The sequence below is a fragment of the Pseudoliparis swirei genome, chromosome 4 (assembly GCF_029220125.1).
Source record: "Pseudoliparis swirei isolate HS2019 ecotype Mariana Trench chromosome 4, NWPU_hadal_v1, whole genome shotgun sequence".
Lineage (NCBI taxonomy): Eukaryota > Metazoa > Chordata > Actinopteri > Perciformes > Liparidae > Pseudoliparis > Pseudoliparis swirei.
This window is the reverse complement of record NC_079391.1, coordinates 27,648,009-27,671,838: the sequence shown is the minus strand read 5'-3', so window position 1 is coordinate 27,671,838 and position 23,830 is coordinate 27,648,009. Positions and strand designations below refer to the sequence as shown.

The 23,830-nt window shown below is 42.8% G+C and overlaps 1 protein-coding gene across 1 annotated transcript; it reads left to right on the top strand.

Annotated features, from left to right (window-relative positions):
- The first annotated feature begins 1,311 nt into the window (after positions 1–1,311).
- LOC130192680 (cytochrome b-c1 complex subunit Rieske, mitochondrial) lies at positions 1,312–3,800 on the top strand. The gene is made up of 2 exons (XM_056412786.1): positions 1,312–1,576; positions 2,796–3,800. The coding sequence occupies exons 1-2, from the start codon at positions 1,366–1,368 to the stop codon at positions 3,404–3,406; spliced, it is 822 nt and encodes a 273-aa protein (XP_056268761.1). The 5' UTR covers positions 1,312–1,365; the 3' UTR covers positions 3,407–3,800.
- The last annotated feature ends 20,030 nt before the right edge of the window (positions 3,801–23,830 follow it).

The window sequence follows — 23,830 nt, the reverse complement described above, 5'->3', positions numbered from 1 at the left end:
ATCAACTTTAATGGTTGAGACTTATGCACTACAATGTTATAGTTTTTATATTTACTTATTGTGTTGATTCTTAATAATTAATGTCTAATATATTGTTAGTTTACGCCAGTGCTCATTTTTCATCTTCATAGCGATTAGACGATTATATTTTTGTTTTGTGTTTTGCCAAACAGCTTAAATGACCACAAAGATATTTTATCGTACAAAAAATCCAACATGGCAAAACGTGTCATGTCAGTTGGCAACCATCAGTAACAAATACCAACATATATCTTCACTCTAAATAATCCAACTAAAGCAATGCATCATTTCTATAAACAAGATTTTCATTGACAAAAATAGAAAATAGGAGAGAAAGTAACAGAACCCGGCAGTATATGAAATGATGCTTTTATACCGAACTCCTAACTGGATGGAGAACATTGAAACAAAACCAAAGAACAGACAACATGGAGGAGGACGTTTCCACAACCGCTGGACCTCAGCAGCATGAATGGACGTCCTCTGGAGTCTGAGGACAGGAGACATGAGCCGGCATCTCGTCCAGCAGTTCCTGGAGAGTCCGTCGGAAGCTCCTCGCCTCCCAGCAGCCGGACACAGGGCTCGGCCTTCTGGACTCGTTGAACGTGGCATGTCGGTTCCAACCTGTAGAAGGAATCAAACGGAGACTTTAATCGTAACGTTCATCTTTGGGCCGACGGGCTTTCTGGAAGAACAACTCCCGTCTCACATCTAAAAAACAGACAAAATAAACCGGAGCATGACGACCACAATAATGTGTATTTGACATGAATACAGAAAGGGCACTTTTGCACGTGGCTATGTATATATATATATATATATATATATACAGGCACGTGCACAGACATGTTGGGGGGCAGGTGCTCAAACCCCCCAAAAAAAGGGCACCCATCGGCAAAATGATTTTTCTATTGATCACTGTAACTTGAAGTTAAGTAATTGGTTGCTCGGAAACACCTGAAACACATCATGTCTTGAGAAGACATGAGAGCTGAACAAAATAACATATTACAATTTGTTTTTATTTACAAAACATTAGGAGCGAAAAAATGCCATATAATAAACGACTTACTAACCTCGACCGCTCGGATGAAAAGAGTAAATGCAAGAAAAAACAACACTTGTAACAACATGTGTTTCGCATCAAATTAACTAAAGTACAACTGAATTTCATTGTGCAATCACACAGTGTATGTGTTGCATAAAGACAATAAATAGTCCACGGAGGTGTCGGTCGCTATTACGTAATGACGTAAGTACGTAATGACGCACGTGATGACGCGAGGCCGTTACCGCACCGGTCACGACAACACAAGGTCGTCGTAGCAGCAGTTCGCCGCAAACATGATGTCTCTTGCTGCCCGGTCAGGGGCTTTCTCCCCTTACATGCAAGCTACAGCTGCTGCTGTGGCGGGGCCCCTGAAAACTCTGGTCCCCGGGGTTGTCTTGAAGGGAGAGAAGATTTTACTGGACCCGAAAAAACAGTTCCTCTGCCGCGAATCGCTCACCGGTCAAAGCCCAAAGACGGGGCCTGCTGTGACGGTCAGCATTAATGGTGAGTCTGACATTACCGACGTTAGCTGGCTGAGTCCACTTTCTGTTGTTCTAACATGTCCATTGCAAGTGACGGTGAAAGTGATCGTCCTGAGCTGTGTCTGTGCTAACATATGACACCCAGTTACCACTGAGAGATACCAGAGTGCAGCTCGTGTTAGCGGAGCTAGCTTTAGCGTAGCTAGCGTTAGCTTCCGGCTTTTCCGGGTTGTTAGCTCGCATCTTGTTCGCCTACATTGAGGTCAACGTCGCATATGGACGATGTGGCTCTTATTCCCTTGTTTGTGGGACTGACGACACCTTTTGTGGTTCGAAACAAACTATGGAGGTTGGATAGTCATCTTTCCTATCATGGAACCGTGAGGTTAGCCATTTCAAACGCTGGTGTCCTCGTATCACCCCCGTGACTTTCTACATCGTGTCAGTGAAGTGGTAAAAGGTCGATCACATTTTCATAACACTGTACTGTAACCAGATACGATTGTTCTGTGGTCTAATGTTAGCTACCAATAGATTATGTGGTTGCTCTTCCATATGTCCTGCATATCATGATCTACTCTGACCCTTCAACACATGGTCTCTACTCGTATTATGGAGTCTGTTGTGTTGATGATGAATTATGTTCTGTTAAGCTTATTTGTCTACACGAGTAAAAATGTGACCCATAGGCACAGATGACTAGCATTACGAATAACTCCATAGAAATAGACACACTCTGATGCTCGTTATGATGAAGGTCATAACGAGGCAGCCGTGCTGAATCGAGATCTAACATCGGGCTACAAAAACCCAAATGTGGTGACGGCCGACTCGTGGAAGTCTCGAGCCTCGAGGTTTCCCGCTCGCTGATGGCTGTCATTTCTCGAAGATATTTTAAGTATTAGTTTTCGTCTGATCTTGAGTGATGGCCACATCGTTTGTTTACACGCTGTAACGCAGCAGATGCCAACGTTCTGTCATCCCACACATTGAATATCAGCGCAGCGGATTTCATTAACCTGGATTTCAATTCATTTAGTGGGACAGTGTGCTGATCATAAAATGGATCGCCACATTAAATGCATCTAAAGTCAATTGCCAATAAGTGCATACGTGTATATTGTGACAAGTTACGGTTTTAGAAATCGGAGTTCCTCCAGCACAAATGGACCCGCCCTGTGTTGGTGTTGGCTCTCATTGGTCGATGTCTAACTGCTGACCGGTGTTGCTCTTGTCTGCAGGCTGTGCAGGAGTCCGATTTGCCCACACGGATATCAGGGTACCGGACTTCTCCGACTACCGCCGTCCAGATGTGCTCGACCCCAACAAGTCGTCCCGGGAGAGCAGCGAATCCAGGAAGACCTTCTCCTACCTGGTCACCGGCGCCACCACCGTGCTGGGCGTCTACGCCGCCAAGACGGTGGTCACGCAGTTCGTCTCCTCCATGAGCGCCACGGCCGACGTCCTGGCCCTGTCCCAGATCGAGGTCAAGTTGGGCGACATCCCCGAAGGCAAGAACATGACCTTCAAGTGGAGAGGCAAGCCGCTGTTTGTCCGCCACCGCACGGAGAAGGAGATCGCCACGGAGGCCGGCGTGAACCTGGCGGAGCTGCGCGACCCCGAGCACGACAAAGACAGGTTCCAAAACCCCAGCTGGGTCATCGTCATCGGGGTGTGCACACATCTGGGCTGCGTGCCCATCGCCAACGCCGGCGACTACGGCGGTTACTACTGCCCGTGTCACGGCTCCCACTACGACGCCTCGGGCCGCATCAGAAAAGGCCCCGCCCCCCTCAACCTCGAGATTCCCTCCTACGTGTTTCCAGACGAGGACACCGTTGTCGTCGGATAAACGCCACGCCTCAGACCGAGCGCCCATCGGGCAACGGCAGCATCTGTGTGATTGACGTCTTCTCAATATAGCGACGCATCGGAGGGACCTCCAGGTGTCATAATGCTGTGTTCATGTTTGATTTGCCAGCTGGGGGAAATCGTTCACATCAATAACAACGGGTTCACTCGGTGCCACTGTTTCTCAAACATGACAGATGTTGGTAGTCCTGTTATTAAATACACATTTAATCTATGGCGTCTTGAGTGAACCTTTTGGAAGATTCCATCCTCTTTCTGCCGCTGTCGACATTAAATGAAAACAACTGCTCCCCTTAAGTTATATTTCATTTAATTTGCAAAGTACAAATATTGTTGTCTGCTTAATAAAGTTTTATTTTATTTGACAACCTGCATTCAGTGTTGAGCCTTTCTTTGCATGAATGATGTCATTGTTCAAAGGAGTGAAGCCCACTGCCTGTTGGGGAGCACATCGCGTCACATTTCCAGATCAAGTTGGGAGGCTTTTAGGAAATAATTACACGGATGCCGTGTGCGACTTACTTGGGTGGCCATGACGACGCATTCTCAGTAGTGCTCCTTGTTTTGGGACACACTGGACTTTGGGGTCAAGTACTTTGATCGGTGTGTGAAAGCACCCAAAGTACATTTAATTAAGGACTGGTTAAGTGCAATTATGAGGTACTTTAACTTTATACATTTTGACCCATGATATGTATTTAATAGATTTAGTTACTTTGCAGATTCTGATTAGTTAAATATGGAAATAAAGTAGGTTACACTATCCAGAAATATATTCTGTAAATACAATTAGTTCCACATTTACAAGCTGCAAACGGAAGTAATTATCACATTAATGCATCCATAATTATAATCCAAAAAGACACTTCCAAAATGGACAATTCTGCATAAAAAAAGAAATTGTAATGGCAATGTAACTTTGTTTTGCTACTTTCACTTGAAATGGCTACATATGATTTTTGTGGTAACTTTTCAGAATGGTGTGCAAAGTTTGAAAATGTGTCAAATATAGAACAATTTTTATTTTTGCTCTATGAAATCCACGTAGTCACCGGAAAGCACGCTCAAAAGCGAGAGCGACATAGTTGAACGTCATGACGAGGAACGACCGATTTACAGCTGACCGACTTTTTGGAGAAGTCTCATTTCGTTTATCTGCCGTTTATAATCCAAAGCGATTTACAATCATATTACATTCATACACCGTAGGGAGCAATTCAGGGTTAAGTGTCTCCCTCAAAGAACATATCGACTAGGGCGGGGATTGAACCGCCAACCCCCTGATTGATAGACGGACCAGCTACCCACTGACCCGCAGTGGCCCTTGAAGTCGGTCATTTGAGTGCAAGGCTGCCCAGAGCATGTTGTTGTATGACGTCACAATGTCCGCTTGAAAGTCGGAGCAGAGCTGCTGCGGAGCGTTTACGGAGCTGGAATTCAATTAGTTTTTATTTTGACTGTCACTGAGAGTTGCTGCTAAATTACCGCAACTTTATTGTCTACGCAGAACACGGTTCGGGTTGCTTTATAACAGATGTATTCCTTCACATTTTATAATGTTGCAACACTTTCCTGAGTTGGCCGTGAGGAAACAGACATTTATTTACCCCTCCTGTTATGTTCTGTGGGACAAATAAAGGAATATCACATATATCATAGCATGTTCGTTTCTTACATACAGCCGTGATGTTCCCGGGTCAATTTGACCCGGTTAATGTTGAATCACCCAAAAGTGGTCAGACACCAACAACATTACTAACAATTCAATCACTTTTTAGTGGAATGGAGTTATTCACCCCTTCATAGATCAGAGTTCAATCAGGAGAACTCACTCGTTTTCATGAAAAATACATGTTCAAACAATTTTGTGGGTACATTGAAAAAAAATCTACAAATTAATTGCATTAGTCTACCATAACATGTATTTTCTCCAAAATGTTATTTGCATTTCGTAAGTTTTTTTTCTTCATTGTGGTAGATAAATAGAGATGAGACACCTGTGCTGTTCAGGGTCGTATTGACCCGCTCACTATTCAAAGTAAACTTTAGTTATGTGTATTTATAGTGTTAAGTGAAAATCTTTAATATTGCCACTAAGTAGAAGACGGTGGGTTTGGACTGCAGAGCCTCCATGTTGACTTATCAATAAATACCAATGTAACCCATTTAGCCCCCCCCCCCCCCTAAAAAAATATGCCTATTTTTTAGGGCGCAACCTTTGTGGCCACTGCAGCGAGCGCCGCGTGTAATGTGATGAGGAACAATCGATAACAGCTGGAAGATGTCCTTTCTTTCCTTTTGTAAATATCGGCACACGGTAACTATATAGAGATGTAAATAATTACGCACAGGACTACCTAAGGCTTTACAATCTGACCCACGGATTGTTGTTTAGTTAAGTCAGGGAGGCTTTCTGCAGAAATACTGCATCATCATCCTCATCGCATGCAGTGCACAGGTTGGTTGCTTAGTAACGGCAGGACATCAGGAGCAAAGAGGAAGGGTGAAACCGGCACATGTTTAGCTGAGACGTGTCTCCTGAATGTTGACCGTAATATTCATGGCGTGTGTGATATTTGTATTTACTTTTCCCATTTCTTGATCATAACAGAGCATTTAAATGAACTGATATAAGAAGTAACAATTCAGAAACAAATGTGCAGTGCAACAACATTTGAAGATCTTTACTTCCTTATCTTTATTGACTTATTTTGAACCCACTGGTAAAAGCTCATCTCATTTGGACTGGTGCTCTGAATGGTATCTAAAGAGAGACACTTCAGGCAAAAACATTTCATTTCTTTGGGCTATTTATCTCTAAAATTCTCTAAACTTACCAAAGGTTGTCATTAGAGAATGCCAATTTTGTATATTTAAATATAAATGTGTGTGTGTGTGTATGCAAGACTTCTTTGCTCTGGAAGCATCCAGCTCATTGAGCCGTTCATGTCTCTAATGTGAAAGGGCTCAGATTAGAAACATCAAATTGAAATGGAAAATGGAAGGCGTCCTTTTCAAGGCGACAGCTGGAGTTTTGATGAAGCGTGTCCTCGCGCCTCCTGCTGTGTGTTGCACATTGAGATGAAAAGTAAGAGCTCGGTCACAAGAGCCTGCATGGCTTCGAGTTGGGAACAGATACTCCATGACAGCACAATAAAGCCTAATAGAAGTTTCTTTTTTTTCTCCCTTCCTCCCTCTGCAGCGCGACCCTTTTCATGCTCGACACAAGCAGCCGCTGATGTGATACTCAAGTAGTCTTCGTAATGCTGCCAGTCACGATCGGCACAACGCAGAGATCCTCCCTCTCTCCATGTGAAGGCTGCACACCAGCGTACGCGATGGAGACACCATGGCTCCGAGTATGCAATCACTGTCCTTTATGGTTCCCTTTCACACCCAGTCCCTTTATATCTACAGGTTGACTTCTACTAGTTCACTGCACACACACACACACACGGTTACCAACATATATTCAGCTCTTTTCACGAACAAAAACCACAGCAATGAGTTTACGGTTGGTTTATTGCGAGGTAAATGAATGACGAGGTCGAGGGATGATTATCAGCCGGAACGAGAAGGGTAGAGGGGGTCGCGAAGAAAGGGTTGGAGGGGGGGATGGGAGACTGCTGGCCTCCGGTGGTTAGAGGTAATGGTGGGGGTGGAGAATAAATCAAGAATCGCATCCAAAATTCTTCCCCTCACCTACAAAGCCTTGATTGGTGATGCACCGTCATATCTTAAGGAGCTTGTAGTACCGTATTGCCCCACTAGTGAGCTGCGCTCACTAAATGCGGGGCTACTTGTGGTTTCTATGGTCTTAAAAAGTAGGATGGGAGCCAGAGCCTTTAGTTATCAAGCTCCTCTTTTATGGAACCAGCTTCTACTTTCAGTCCGGGAGGCAGACACAGTCACCTCATTTAAGAGTAGACTTAAGACTTTCCTCTTTAATAGTCTTATAGTTCGGGCTGAATCAGGTTCACCTGGTCCAGCCCCTAGAGATGCTGCTACAGGCTTATAGGCTGCTGGGGGACGTTTTAGGATCCACTGAGCTCCTATCTCCTCTTCTCTCTCTCCTTATGGATCAATTTTCATCTCTCCATTGCACATTACTAATTCTGCTTCCTCTCCTTGTGACTTCACGTCTCATAGGGTCCATTGGACCAGCCTCCTGCCTGGTGGGCCGGCCTCCTGCCCTGCTGATGCCCCCCGCCCCAGTTATGGGCGATGCAAGCAGAGGAGATGAGGACGGGCCCCTAGGAGACAGGAACCGACCTTTGAGAGACATCTTTGCCCCAGAGCGACATCAATTACATTTGATGTGGCACAGATGTATCATCTGTCAATAATAATACATCTATATTGTATTATCCCTGTCATAACTGCTCATGACAACTTATGTATGTTCACAGTGTTTCCTGTTTACTCTGTCTGTACCTCCTGCCTTTGTTTGTTCCCTCACCTGTTTTACCCCACATGTGTTCCAATTAGTTCCTTAATTATTTTGTCCGTGTCTCCCCTGTTTCATTGTTTCAATCGTGGTCATTCCTTACTCCTGTTTATAGTAACTTAGCAGTCTGTTTGTTTGTATTACATAAAATTTGACCTGCCATTCTTTGAACACTGCCTTCTTTCTCCTCCTCAGTCCTTTCTACGTTCGGGTCTAATCCTTCATGAATCATAACAATATCTTTCATATTTATTACATTTACAAGGCGGCGTGATGAAATCGTTGTTACTCAGAACAACATAAACACCACAAGGCAGTATATCTGTATCGAGCAGAGCATGCAGGAGCAGAGAGATACACACAGGCTGAAGCGTTGACCCATCCTCACGGCCACCTCAGCCTCGTTTCTATGCTCAAGCCGGCCAGATGAGGTGAAGCTTTCACCTCGAGGGGGGAAATCTATTTCAGAAAGCTTTTAGTGCAGGTGTGAGACTGTTGCCTGAGGCCGCAAGGTGCTCAGCGCTATGCAAAAGGAAAAAAGCTCCCACCTACCTGCTCTCCACACACACACACAGTTCATCCCTCATGAAAATGTTCGGTAACATCACGTCACTGCGGAACTAAAAACTTTCTCCAACCCAAAATTTAGTGGAGGACTGAAATGGACGGGTGTTTAAATTATAAATGAGTACATGTCTGGATCCTATTGGACAACAATGGAGCGCGTGTGTTCTGAAATTCACCAATAATCAACAATATTACTGTGCTGCTCTTCTGTTTTCAAGACCAGGGCCCTTCTATTATTTACTACTAATACAACTAAAATATGAGAAATACAAAAATAAAATGAGGATGGACAATGAGCCCTTTCTGACCACTCCCATCTTCAAACTCATCCTTCAGTTTGACCTTGTCACTCCTTCAAGTTTCATGACTGCATCGTTGTTCAGATTTGTTCTTAAGTGGCTTCTACGAAGGATTTAGAAGAACTTTTTATCATATATTAAATTGAGGTACAAACAGTGTTATTGTAAACAGTTGTCCGGCCTTGCATAGGAAGTTAGTCTGCTGTTATCCAAAATCAGTTTTTCACTAATGGATTGTATATCTCATAACTTTGGAGAAATTCTCAGCTTGAAAATATAAATATCACTTTGGAATTTTGTCAACATGATCCTGTCTATTCAATTCGAATCATAATTTATTCTTAATTAAATGTATTCATATCATTGATTTAAATAAGAAAAGTTATTGGATAACACTAATATTCCTATTAACATCTCAAGCTGCAGAGCAGAGACTTAAAAGCAGAGACAATCACTGGAGACGAGCTACAGTAGTTGACGAGATCTCTTACTAGGCAGCAAGCTGTCATATACAGGACTGTCTCAGAAAATTAGAATATTGTGATGAAGTTCTTTATTTTCTGTAATGCAATTCAAAAAACAAAAATGTCATGCATTCTGGATTCATTACAAATCAACTGAAATATTGCAAGCCTTTTATTCTTTTAATATTGCTGATTATGGCTTACAGCTTAAGAAAACTCAAATATCCTATCTCTAAATATTAGAATATCATGAAAAAGTATACTAGTAGGGTATTAAACAAATCACTTGAATTGTCTAATTAACTCGAAACACCTGCAAGGGTTTCCTGAGCCTTGACAAACACTCAGCTGTTATAAATCTTTTTTTTTACTTGGTCTGAGGAAATATTAAAATTTTATGAGATAGGATTTTAGAGTTTTCTTAAGCTGTAAGCCATAATCAGCAATATTAAAAGAATAAAAGGCTTGCAATATTTCAGTTGATTTGTAATGAATCCAGAATGCATGACATTTTTGTTTTTTTAATTGCATTACAGAAAATAAAGAACTTTATCACAATATTCTAATTTTCTGAGACAGTCCTGTATAGGTAAACAAGTCCGACAGGGAGCAGGTCAAAATCCCCAAATCCTACCACGGGATAATACTGCACACACACGAGGTAGGACAAAAACAATCTGGCACCGGAACACGGAACCAGGGGAGTAGTGTATATGTGTGGGGTTGGCAGAAGTAAAAACCAGGGGCAGGTACAATAACAACTTGCTCTATGCATGAATTGAAGATCTGTGTGTCAAAGGGTCAACAGGAAGTGCAACCTGCTTCCTGCATCCATCACCTGGACTGGGCCTGGCCTCCTTCCCCAATGGCCCTGCCTCTGTGGCCCTGCCCCTTGCAATGGCCCTGCTGATGCCCTCTACGTGAAGTGTAAATGTTATGTACATCCGATGCTTTTGGTCATGTCACGCAGATTTCCTATCGTCAATAAGTTGACTGAAAGCTGCGCTTTGACTGAAAGTAGGATGGGCGATATTGGCCGTAACTTTTTTATCAAGCATGACACATTTGGGGCGGATTCCAGCAAGTTCAGTGAGCTTGTTTTTATTGAGAATGCAGGTAAAATAACCTGACTGCCACGAATTCCCTGTCATATTAGTTGTTTTCACCCTGTCGGCCTGGTTAATTAACTCTCATGTCATTTCACATCCTGCCCGTCACACCTGATCATTCCTCGTTCCCTTCCTCATTAGTCCCTCACTACTTAGCTCCCCTCACGAGCACTTTTCCTCTGCCAGATTGCCTTGTGTGGCAAACTCTCCAGCGTATCTCGGTCCCATGCCTGCTCCACCTGTTCTGACCCTGTTTCATCGGTTCTGTGGAGCCTGGATTTTGCCTGCCCCTTATCGGATTTGTTTGCCTGTTTTGACCGACCTTCCCGTTTTTGATCCTACCTGAAACTAGTGAAAGAGTTTCGCTTGTCCATCTGCCTCTGAGTCGTGCTTGTGAGTACAAGTACCTGTAACCCTTACACTGACTTGCGGTATGGTACCGGGCCGCACAGAGAAAGTGAATGAAGAATAAAAAACTAATACACCCGTCTATGCTTAAAGTTTGGATTTATCGCTGCAGGAGAGTCTTATGTGAACCCGCTATGGTGGCGGCACATTTCAGTGACACAGAATGGGTCTTAAAACACATTCAACCTGCTCAATGAACTCCATCTGTCACTTCAGGGGGAAATGACAACTGTTTTCAAGTTGGCTGATAAAGTCGTTGCAATTGTGGGGACGACAAGTGAACAAGGGAATATTTGGTCTTAAAAATATATTTCACGCAACAACTCTGCTGGTGTTCTGGATCAAAATCAAGCCAGATAATCCCGATATCGCGAACAAAAGCTCTGAAAACCTGCTTCATTTCCAACGTCATCTTTGTGAAGCGGGTTTCTGTGGCAACAGCGACCAGAACTAAGCATGACCAACACATGTCGGGTGTCATTGACCCATCACCCCGCCATGGGACCGGCTCCTTGCAGATAAACAATCTCAGGGCTCGCACTAATTCAGCATAATGGTGAGTTGTATTTTTATGCACTTTATGCCGGACGTATCATTTTATTTTGAAAATGTATCGCCGGTCCGTGAAAATATGGTCTGACACGAAACCGGTCCGTGGCTGGTTTAGAGAACTGGTGTAGAGAATTGTGCCAAGAGACATTTCTTTAAGTCTTCAAGTGATACATGTGTCGACGAAATGTTATATATGTTGGGCAAACAGCCCTCTGGCTGCTCTTTTGAAAATATGTAAGGGCTACTATTTCGAAAAAATCCATTTAAATTATTTGTTTCCATCACCTATGACACATGTGTAAAGTTGCATGAGTTTTTGAGCCTAGCAGGCAACTGAACAATCAGCTTCCTTTTACGTGGCAACGATGGGTCACCATGGCCACTGAATTTAACGAAAACTCAGAATATTCATGATGAGCATCAGCAGTTTGTTATGGCTTTCCTCACCACATTTAACTGGCTAGGAGAAATAAATCAAAGTATAACATTTGTAATTTCCTTTTGCCAGTAGGTGGCAACCTGTCCAGGTGAACCCTACCTACGCCCAATGTCAGCTGGGACCGGCTCCAAGTGAAGCTTAAGCGGTCACTCTATACACTCCATACACTCATTTGCATTCATAATCTCTCTTAAAGTCTCTAATTATCCCATCAGCGGATTGGGGGACTTTCACTATGAATTAACCAACCAGATTTTGCACGGTTTCCACATCGGTGTTGTCAAACATTTAAATAGGTTCTCCTCTCTGCTGCTGTCACTTGTCATTTCAGATCAAAACAGTTGCAACCCTCCTCCACCCAAGCTCCTCCAATCAGCATCAGCCAGCTCCTCATTCTTCATCAGATTGCAGAAAATACCTTCTTCTTCACCAGCACCACCACCAATGTCTGGACTCCAGGGATTCTGCCTTAGCAGAACTCGGCATCACTGCCCCAATCAACTCTCTCCTCATTAAAATCGAATAATGGAGTGGAATAATAATAATTTAGAAAACACTTTGCAAAAAAGAGTTACAAAGTACTTTGCAAAGGCATAACTCCAAAAAATATAATAAAAACATTAAATAATCAATATTAATGAAAACATGTTAATTATTCTAACAATTTAAATACAACAGCAACAAATGAAGAAAAAAACCACAATTGTACGACAGTTTTAGCTTTACATATAGATTAAAATGAATAACAGACTGTTTGCTTGATCGGAGAGGTCAGGACAAACGACCAGACCACTACTGGCAGATGGCAGGCTGCTCTCAGGCTAATATAGTGACAGTCAGTGGACCACCTCATAAAAGTAATCATTAAAATCTCTTCTCAAACATAACCGATGCTGTCTTGCACCGAATTCACACCAGCCGGGTAACAGCTTGTGGGTACGCTTTCCCCGAGATAAAACTGACCTTTAATTGGGTTATGTTGGTGTGCTCTCACACCAGACGCACCATCTGTGTGGCCTTTGCTCGCTCACCGTGGAGAGAAGCTGTCTGGAGGGGTGCAGGGTGAGCGAGGTTTGAGCGCTCACAGAGGACGGAGCTTCTCACCTGAATCCACCGTGACAGCTTCCCTCCAGGGCAGAGAGACGCTCTGGCTGGATGGCCTTTCTTCTCTGGGATTTTTATGCCCATCTGACATCTCTTGTCATCTCTCTTACAGTATCAACCCTTTCACGTGTCATATTCTCTTATCCGACTTTCATTCTTGTAAAGGCCGTCAAGGTCCGGAAGGCTGCTGTGTCTTGCTGGTGCTCGTTGCATCAAAATGTACAGGAAACGGATTGTACATTGTGCTTAAGCTTGGATTTCTGTTTTTATATCTATTTTATTTGACATTAAATCCAGCATAACATTATCAATACAGTGGGTACGGAAAGTATTCAGACCCCTTTAAAATGTTCACTCTTTGGTTCATTGGAGCCATTTGCTAAAATCCAAAAAGTTCATTTTATTTCTCATTAATGTAGACTCAGCTCCCCATCTTGAAAGACAAAAACAGAAATGTAGAAATTTTTGCAAATCTATTAAAAAAAAACCTGAAATATCACAATACTGTATGTCTTGTATACCCCCACCTTGCTTTGTTCAAGTTAATGCAGAAGTAGATCTTAGTATCTCGTCTGAATAATGAAACATCATGTACTGTACATAAAATAAATGAAGTCAACGCAAAAAAACGGCGTAGATCCACGAGTATACAACCATAGTCTGGAAAAGTGGACGTAGTTATTGGACGTCATCCATTGGTTTGTGAATGACCGTTTTGAGGCCTCGAGTTCAGTATTTTGGCTGTTGCCATCTTGGCTTAGTGAACCAAACTTATTAAAATTGGACTGCGGAGGAGTGACCGTGACGATGCATACAGCTCTGATAGCGATAGCATTCTTTCAATAACAAGGTACCCCACCCTAAAGCATACTCTGCTTTAGGGTCTGTTTGGCTCTAACATGCTGTATTGAAGAAGACTTTAAACTAAATGAAAATAAAAAAAATCAACAGAGAACTAGTTATTTTCTCAAACTTTTGTACAACCAGGATTCGCCCCCTGGTGGTCAGTAGAGAGAATGCAGCTTTAAGACATAACGCATCTACATCATTTATGTATTGGCATCACAAACATCATTTGTTCATTTATTCAATTCAAAGCTTCACACACAAAGTCATGGTGTCATATAGTCACACCGCCTGTTTTACTTTTATTGTCCACTTGATGACGCAGTAGAGCAAATGAAGCACCATGCAGCTTTGGCCCATGAGTGAACCAATTGCATGGAGAGCCTCAAAGCTTCAGGAGGCCTCATCTCGTCATCACTAGTACAAAGACAGGGATGGATGACACGAGAAAATACAACACGAACAAAGACTGGAATCAATCAAGGAAACAGAGATACTAATAAAGACAACAATCTGACAGGGGACAAAGGACGGACTGGGACAATATATAGCGGGGAAAACACAGATGTAGGGCATGAGCGATTAGAGAAACAGGTGTGGCTGAGTGCAGGTGAAGGTAATGAACAATCAGGAACAGGAGTGGCTGAGGGCAGGTGCAGGGAATGAATAATCAAGACACACTGGGGCAACCCTGTATCACGAAAATTACGTTCCCCCTGAACTAAAACGGAATATGCAATTACATTTGACTGAAACTTATTTCTCCCCAGATTCCGGTTGTATTTGATGTATTCCGAATACGTCTCTAATCAATATATTTGCCGTTTGTTGTCGTCTCGCTTTTCTACAATGCTGTTATTAATTGGAAAAAGTGTATACTCTAGTCTTATTTATCCGATTTTTCGCCTTTTTACAGGATACCTGTTTTGTTGTTCTGAGAAGAAAACACGCCTATTGCTGTCAAAATATGCAGGCGATACAACATATAAATTAATAATAAATAAGACTAGAGTGGAAAAAGCGTACTCACAGGTGTTCTCATTAGTGCAGTTTGACAGAACCAAAGACGCAGACACACATGCACACACACATATTCTCATTTATAAAATGTACAGGGGTCATCGGTGCGGAGGAGAGATAGATAAATGTGGGTGTGTCTCTGTAATCACTGAGACACACAAAGGAAGGGAAGATAGGAAGGAAGCCAGGAAAGGAAGCAAGGAAAGGAGGCAAGGGAAGGAAGACAGGCAAGGAAGGACGGACCCCCTCTTCTGTGGCTCTCCCCTACAAATGCAGGCAGAAGAAAACTGTCCTCATTACACATCTCACCCCCGGTAATCTTATACATGTGTATATAAACACCTCTGTAGCCACACCATATACATTTCTTCCGAAATGTTCTAGTTTTAATTTAATGTTGGGGTCCAAGGTCTTTTTCTCGATTTTACATAATTTCTTAGATTCACCTTTTAAGGCATTTGCATTTGATACATACCCATGTAGTATAACTAAAAAAAATATGCAGAACAAGAACAACATCTCATATACATACAATCCACCATTGTCTTTACGCACAGTTTAACCTCTTGACCCCCACCCGTTTTTTTAGGTTTCTGCTCGAAATGACATACCCAAACTAAAAAGGGTGTAGCTCTACAACCACACAAGCTATTTGAATAATGTTGGTGTTATAATAAAGGGAACACATGTGAGCTTTTGTTCAGATGTGTAAATATTAGCATATATGTTACTGGTTAAGAGTAAATAAAGATGAATCTTCTATTTTCATAGAAGTTTCAGGTTCGATTAGAAAAAAAAGCACTTTCAGGATGAATATATCCTGGATGGATGCACAGCAAAGGCCTAAAATCACCGAGATAATAATACAACTTGTGAACAGACTCTCTGCAAAGTTTGACTCAGAAAAAATAAAGCAGAACAATAGTTGGTGCTGTGCGCGTGCGTGCTGTGCATAAAGCCGTTTTTGGATCTGACACAGCGCAGCTGTTGCGCGCGCAGATATCTCCGCCGGGGAAGGGCGGATTTTAAAGAACGACACGTCATTGGAATACTTAGAGCCAATAGAATCGATTGGTACCAAGAAAGACAAGATTGACAGCTCTGTGAGCCAATAGGAGACAGAAAGGCGTCGCCATATTTGAAATGTGAAATCCGAATCGCTGAAATTGAACTTCCTGACAGCTGACTATGACGCTTCCCCAAAAGTCCGCCTGGTTTTTAAAGGGACCTACACACACACTAAAGCCATGCCAGCTGGAATGCAGGGGAGAGAAACGTTTTTTCTTCTTCTCAAGAACAAAAGTATGTTGAATTTGCTGAATGTAAAGCTATGAAGCGATTAATATTTCTGTGTTCTTTGGCTTATATCTCCGTGATACTTTGGTGCAGAAGGATTCAGTAAAGATATTTAGAATCTGTGTGAAGTCCTCTTGCTTTCCAACATCTCTTCTTTTATGATTGCACATACTACATGTCGCTAGCTATGGAAACGTTCTGAGTGGGCCGACACCTGACAAAATTATGATTATGATATTTGTATTTTTATTTCAGTTGGTGTTTGAGTTGTGTTTAAATGGCTCACTGATACTTGTAGCCCCAGTTGTCTTCTTTAATTTGATGTACAACATCAATATATTTGCTCATGTTTATTATAATATTATAGACAGTTTAGAACACAATATCAAATATGCACCACAGGTGGTGCAATGGGGCTTAAGTGGTTTAGAGGTAATTTGGACCTAAAGCTAAAATGTTGAAGTCTGGTTGATTTAAATTCTTCAAATCTCTTGTGAAAACTTACCTTTACTCATGTAAACGTCACACCACACGTCCAAGCTCTTGACTCGCTGTGAAAATCATGTACAACCTCGTGAGGAAACGTAAGTAGAACGTCTCCAGATTACGGCAACATCCGAACCATATTTCTGTGCCACTTAACCCTGGAGAAATGAATTTAACCCTCACGTATACACCGTAAGACTGTAAGGCTCGTCCATCAATTCCAGAGGGCTAAGTTCCAAATTGTAATATCTAAGTCTCTATTTATAGATACCACAGTGAACCTGGAGGTTCGTTTCTCCCCACCTGCACTCAGCTTTCCGATACAGTCTTTCTTTATTCTGACTAGCGAGGCATTTCTCCAAGGGGATCTTTTCCTACCCGAGACCACCTTCACTTTAGTGGATGCAATGGCATCAATAACACATTTTACTTGAGAATTGAAGCCATCCACAAGCTCACGACCTCGGAATGGACATGTGTGTGCAGGGAGATTGCACTCTCAAAGAAAACACAGAAATGATCACAGTGCAACCGTGGACATGTTCAGACCTTTGGTGACGATGAGGTCTAGAGTGTGCCCCCTTGTTGTGGGTGGGATCGGTTCCATGCTGAGTCAGATCATAATTATCACGGACACCATTAAATCAATACATATTATAGACAGCAGTTCAGTAAACTCATCAAAGAAGGTTGCGCAGTATTTAGGTGGACAGAGGTCGAGCTGGAGGTGGACGTCGACGAGGGATTTCAGGAGTAAAAATGGGAGTTCGGCGGGGAGTGAATCTGGTTCCAGCAGTGAGCAGCTCTGTCATGTGGTCAGTGAACTCCAGATGGGGGAGGAGGGGGAGAATAGGGAAGAGGGGGACCTGGATGGAGTATGGTAGAAATTGTTGATAAAATGTACTGAACGGTCAGTACATGCAGTTGACGGCAATCTGTTCAGGTCAAACAGCCCACTGAACCTTTCCTCTCCTCCTCCGACTGGTGGCAGAGGGCCACTGATGAACATCTCGGCATTGACAGAGCTGATTGTGTTTCACAAGTCGATAAAGTCTCGCTTCAGAACTTCAGACAACTTCCCGGATGCACATGATGTTTTCCACCGTGGGATGGTCAGCCACGATGTCCAAGATCGTTTCTCTCATGTTAGAAACCATATCCGTCGGAAAGTAGAGTATTTTGGTATTCTTGCTGCACAACGTTCTGACATCTTTTACAGCGTAGTCGCCAACAATCAAAGTCAGTAGCTTTTCAAGCTGCCTTTTTACGTTCATATTTACTCTCAGTTCTTAACCTGCTTTGAGAAGATAGTTTTTTTCCCCTGGTCATCAGATTTATGATCCTGTGACAATGGAGTAAAATCTATTTTCAAGTTGTAGGCTTGGTTGTCATGGAGGTGTTTTGGTGGTTTGAATTTCCCCAGCTGTTATCGGCCGTGTGAGGGGTTGATGAGGAGTTGTGCCTGTGTGGCGGTGCAGGGCAGCCAGTCGCATCACTAATCTCATGCGTTAGTCGTCCTCTCACGTCCTGCCTCTTCGGCTTCATACCGAGGGAGTTCCAGGGAGGACGGCCATTCGAGGATTCGTTAACAGCTACACAGCCCTCCTTTCTTCATGGTGCTAGTTAGCTGCGTCTTGGCTTGCACTTTTCCAAGATTTTGAGTCTATGGTAAAGTGGTGTCGTTCTCACACAGTCTATTTCCCTGCATGTTCACTTCTAATCACTTCTTAGCTGCTAAGTAGCCTCAAGATATTTATCTTTAAACCAGCGGAATTATGGCAATAGCCTGTTAAATCTACAAAGAAATTGAGCCCCAAAGATTTTCAAGTTTCCAGGAGCTGCTGCTCAAAGATTCTCATTAGGAGAAAAAATGCAAAGAGCGGCGAGAGCAAGCAGCAAAGCGTCTGCACTCTAAGAAGGCAGGAAGTGCATGAAGGAACTACAACTTGCATTTCATGACGCGATGTTTCAGAATGACGATAAACCCACTTTGTGATCTATAACTGTTTATTGAATTCCACTTTTTTTTGTCTGTATTCAAGCCGTGTTGAGAACAATCAATTGATCAATGTATTGTAAATAAAATATTAACTTTGTTTTTGAAGTTTGCTTCCACTTTATTTTAGGTCTTGTGAATTTGAGTATCACTTGGTCACATGAAGGTGGCAAATAGAGTGAAACTGTCAATCTTTCCTTGTTGAGTCACAGCACATCTATAAATCCTCAGCGAGGCTCGCATTGAAAGAATGATAGAGCAATGTGTTTATATCGCACATCCAAGTATTCAGAAATGTAACTATTTAAAGTCTGAAGGCAGCACTAATGGTCCTTTCAGTCACAAAATCCATGGCCCTGCTGCTCTGAAACCCATTATCAATGGCTTGCGCAGCATCACGGGAGCTTTTCGGCAAACTCAGCTCAAACTGCGTCATGTCTGAAAGGGCCAGGACACTCACTATTTCCTTTCACCATCTGTTTGCACCTGATTCAAGTAATATGTTCACCTTTTTCAACCTTTCCAAAATAACTCTTTTTTTTCTTCTTTTTTTTATATACTTTATTAGAGAATGTGCACAATATAGCGACAGGGATCAGCGAACAAGTATTATTATTTGTGTGTGTGTGTTGTTCTGTTTGCAGTAGTACTGCATGAAGTGACAGGAAGGTAAAGTAAACAGACAACGTAAAGTGAAAAATGAGAAGAAACACAACTAATAAATAAAAATAAGAAAAAAATATTTAAAAAATGAATTACAAAAATAACTGTCAAACTTGTTAGTCACACATGACCATAAATAACAACTTTGTATTATTTCTGGGAATAAACTGGGCTGAGCTCCTCCACCAGGGCTACCAGCTCTCACGCATTGACCATAAGACTCTTGCATTTTAAACTTGTCACACCCTCTGGCACACCTAATGCATGAAATTAAATTCTTATATTGGTTTCATACCCTATAGGGGGGCTGTTCTGGATACATAAATGTGATAACTACAGTGCACGTAGAATATCTGAAGCTTATGTGGAAATATTTCCGCAGTAAAACATGTAAGGTGAGCTGCTGCTTCCCATGACTGAAAATAAAAAATCTTAAACATGCAAATAGATAACCTTCTTTTTGGCGATTTATTCAACATATGATGCTTCATGTTTCACATCCTTTCTGTCCTGAGAATCAGCAACTTTCTTTGTTTTGGTTTTGTTTCTCTTTACCACTATAAATCAATCGTTAAAGGGCACTGCAGGCTCTTTTTTTTTATGTGAGAAATTGTTGGTAATCTTATAGCCAGGTTTCTTTGGCGCACGTGACACAATTGGGCGTGGGTTGGGATCAGAAAGAACAGTCCTGAGGGAGTTATACACAGAGTGAAAAGTTTGAGGTGACTCATCATTTTTCATTGGGCTGTGTGTGTCCATTTTCCAGACTGTCTTTGCCCGCCAAAGAAAAAAGTACGAGTTACTAAATCTAACTAGAATTGCAGTGAGAGTAAGAGTGATTAAGACGACGTTGAAAAGTCTTTGGCGATTGGACTCCATCCTCAATTAGGATAAGCAAGGGGTCGTGATGCTGAGGTCTGTGAAGGCAACATCTCCCCATGGAGTCCAGACACTGGTGGTTGTGAAGAAGAAGAGAGTTGCTGTAACCCGATGAATGATGCGCAGGACTGATGCTGATTGGAGGAGCCTGGGGGGGGGGGGGGGAGGGTTTCATCGGTTAGAGCTGAAATGACAACTGACAGCAGCAGAGGAGAACATCTTTAAAAGATTGCCAACAACGCTGCGATTGGTTTACAGAACTGCACCGCCTCCGATTGGGGGCGTGTACGATGAATGAACCAATCAGCTGATGGAGAAATCACTGCAAGACTACTAGACTGCTTATGAATGGACAAGAGTGTAAAGAGTGTCTACCCTACTGAACTTCGGCTTGAGCTTTATTTAAAGGCTCTGACTTCAATAGCGGTTTTAATCAATCTGTCTGTCATTATATATTTTAACCTCTCTCATCTCTGGAGTTGCATGTGTGAAACAAGGACACAGACTTACTGCTGCGTTCCATTCCATGAGGAATGAATCCATTAAAATAGTGTAATCCATCTCACAAAGAGACTGCTCACCATCCCAGAAGCCATTGTGGGTCATCGTAGTTCTCATTAGAGCCGCCATGTGACAGATTAGAGGGAGGTTTAATTCCTCTGCAATAGGCAGCATGATGGAAGTCAGATTATTTAAACCTTTGCATCAGATGGGGAGATGCTATGTTTGTACTCTAGTGTATTCAAGTGTGGATCATGTTTCCTTCTAAACCCGGTTTTCTGGGTCTGTTTGTGGTCGTTTGGTGCACTATCCATCATTTAAGAAGCCTGCTTAGGAATTATGTATGATGTGGCACTGGATGCACTTTTGTGGAGCAATGCAAAAATAATTGCTGTAACCTCCCAGTGTCCTTCCCCTCCTGGGAGAGTCCAGAGTCTTTGATTGGAGGCCAAAGAGCTCCACCGCCTCCGTCACATCAGAGGAGCAAATAGCTGTGATCAATTGTTTGAATGAAATCAACTGAATGTGACTGAATGTTCTGCTGTGCGTGCTTGGCTAGGATTAGAGCAGTGCAACGCTCGTGCAGAGGCAGAAAATCAGAGCTATTCAACTGTGTTTTTGCCCTTGCTCCCCTGGAGCTTGACTGCACTTAGACAGGTGGAGGAACCCCAGCTGAAGGATTGAAAGGGCAATGGAGCCCCAAGTCTCACTTGGCCAGTCTTCGCAGGGGGCTGATGAGTCCATTGTGGTTTGCTGCATAGAGCTCGTTAACTGGGCAGCTCATCACTCTTAACAGCTTTATATAGATCTGAACTGGCCTGCAGGTCTGTTTTGGGTGCTTCTAATCAGAGTATATCTTCCACATCTTAGCGGTAATCAGTCACTGGAACAACTTTTGCTTTTGATTCTCGTGTACCATGTGCAAATAGAGCAACCTATTTGTTCCCCATCTATTTTTATGGTTTGATAAAGAACATACAATTTCAATTCAGTTTATTTTATACGGCGCCAAATGACACATTTGTCTCAGGTTTTTTTTTTTACAATCTGTACACGTATGACATTCCTGTCCCAGGACCTCACATCGGATCAGGAAAAGCTCCCAAGAAATAGAAGAAGAAAAAATTTCACAGCGAAAAAATCGGAAGAGACATTCAGGAGAGCAACAGAGGAGGATCTCTGTCCCCGCATGGACAGAAGCAATAGATGATAGGTTGATATGCTCAATTATATGTAGGAACCCGTTTTCCTTATGTTATCCAGGGCTTAACGCCCCTTGACGAAGCCTGTCTGGTCCTTATATCTAATCTAATTTATTAAGTGCTCATATCTTTTTACAAACATCAAGGTATAGTCTATATTAAGTATTGACATTGTGTTTTTGCCCAACCAGTCTACATGTGCTTTGTGGACTTGGAGAAGGCTTTCAAACGGCTCCCTCTGTAGGGTGGCCGGGCTCAGCCTTAGAGATAGGGAGATAGGGTAAGGAGCTTGGACATCAGGAGGGAGTTGAGCCGCTACTCCTTCACGTCGAAAGGAGCAGCTGAGGTGGCTCCTGGACGCCTCCCTTTAGACGTTTTCCAGGCACGTCCAACTAGGAGGAGACCCCGGGGAAGACCCAGGACACGTTAAAGGGATTATGTCTCCCAGCTGGCCTGGGAACGCCTCGGGATCCCCCAGGATGAGCTGCAAAGTGTTGTAAGAGGGAAGTCTGGGTCGGCCTGCTGGGGCTGCTGCCACCGCGACCCGACCCCGGATTAAGCGGATGAGAATGGATGGATGTCTGTAAACTGTTACTTCCTCCTCTTAAAGGGGCATTCTGGGTTAAGTCAGATGGTGTGGGGGGGTTGAGCTCAATGGTGCGAGAATAAAAACAATGAAGGATCAAATATTATTATTATTATGTTTCAGTGAAAAATAAAGAAGAAAAGAGAGAAACCTTTGTATGAAGACACTGACAGTAAAACGGTTCTGTATCGAGGCCTAGGAGGAGGTAGAGTGCTTCATCTGTATGGCTGTAAGTTTACTGCATGAATGTGTTTACACTGTGTGGTCACAGATTTCCATGTTTACCACCCACACAACAGCTCACCTTTATGTATAGGAACAGCTCTCTGCTGGTCTGATGGCTGTGAGAAAGGCAGAATGAACACAGAGAATGAGCGTTTGCATATGCTTGAGTGTGTTCGGTCCCTGAGGCTTTGCACAGATTCCCAGCAGCCTGTTCTCTATGGGTGTTGTTCACCATCAGACAGACAGCCTGTTCTGTCAACTTGACTTCAGTCACAGGCTGTCAGCTTTGAGTTTCAATATTCTCCCACTTCAATTTATAATCTGTATAATAAACTTGCAATATAACTTGTTGACTGCTGACCCGGACGGGGGACATCGAGGGGCGGTGGAAAGAGCACTTTGAGGAACTCCTAAACCCGACAAACATGTCCCCTGGAGACATGAGGGGGTCCCACCCTTATCTCTCCAGGGATAGGGGTGTAGTCTGCTGGGGGAGCGGCGTTAGAGCCGGAGACACCAACAGACTCACTAAACTGGTGAGGAAGGCCGGATCCATCATTGACTGCAAACAGGACTATCAGGAAGAGGTGGTGGAGAGGAGGACACTGAAGAAAGTGGTATCCATATTGGATAACCCGGACCACCCTCTCCATCACCGACTGCAGGGACAGCGGAGCACGTTCTCCGACAGACTGCTTCAGCTCCGCTGTCACAGGACAGATACAGGAGAACATTCCAGCCCAGGGCAATAACACATTTTATAATATATATAATCTAAATATAAATGCTGCTGCAGCGAAAGAAGTTCCCCTTGCGGGATAAATAAAGTAACTACATGAAGATATGGATGGAGATGCAGAAAAGTAAGTGTTTTTAACAGGACTGTCCTCGTTAAGAAAGCAGCACAACATAAACCATTAAATATGGAGATAATGCGATGATAGCGATTCATAAAGTCACTAAGATCTAAGATCATCAGAGTAAACAATGGAGTGTTTAACTGTTTATAAAGAAGTGATTTCACACCAACTTTTTTTAAAGATTCATAAAGGGTGCAATGAATGTCACCTTTATGCAGCTTTTTTGAAGGTGCTGTGACCCATGATATGTAGCAGTTTTCACTTTGTTAGAAACTGTAATGTATGGCCACAATGTCCTGCATGTCAGACATTTATAGAATAAATAAAAATACATCATCAAACAAAGCATAAAAGGTGTCTATTGTAGTTTATCATTGTAAAACACTCGTGTCAAAATCCTCATTCAGACCCAGTGGTTAAAATGCTCCTTTAGTGGATCAGAACAACCTTTCTCT

Bases quoted from the DNA above. Each gene is read 5' to 3' on its own strand.
- LOC130192680 (XM_056412786.1), top strand. From the start codon at position 1,366: ATGATGTCTCTTGCTGCCCGGTCAGGGGCTTTCTCCCCTTACATGCAA. The intron at 1,577-2,795 runs GTGAGTCTGACA...TCTTGTCTGCAG, and splicing joins TGTGACGGTCAGCATTAATG to GCTGTGCAGGAGTCCGATTT.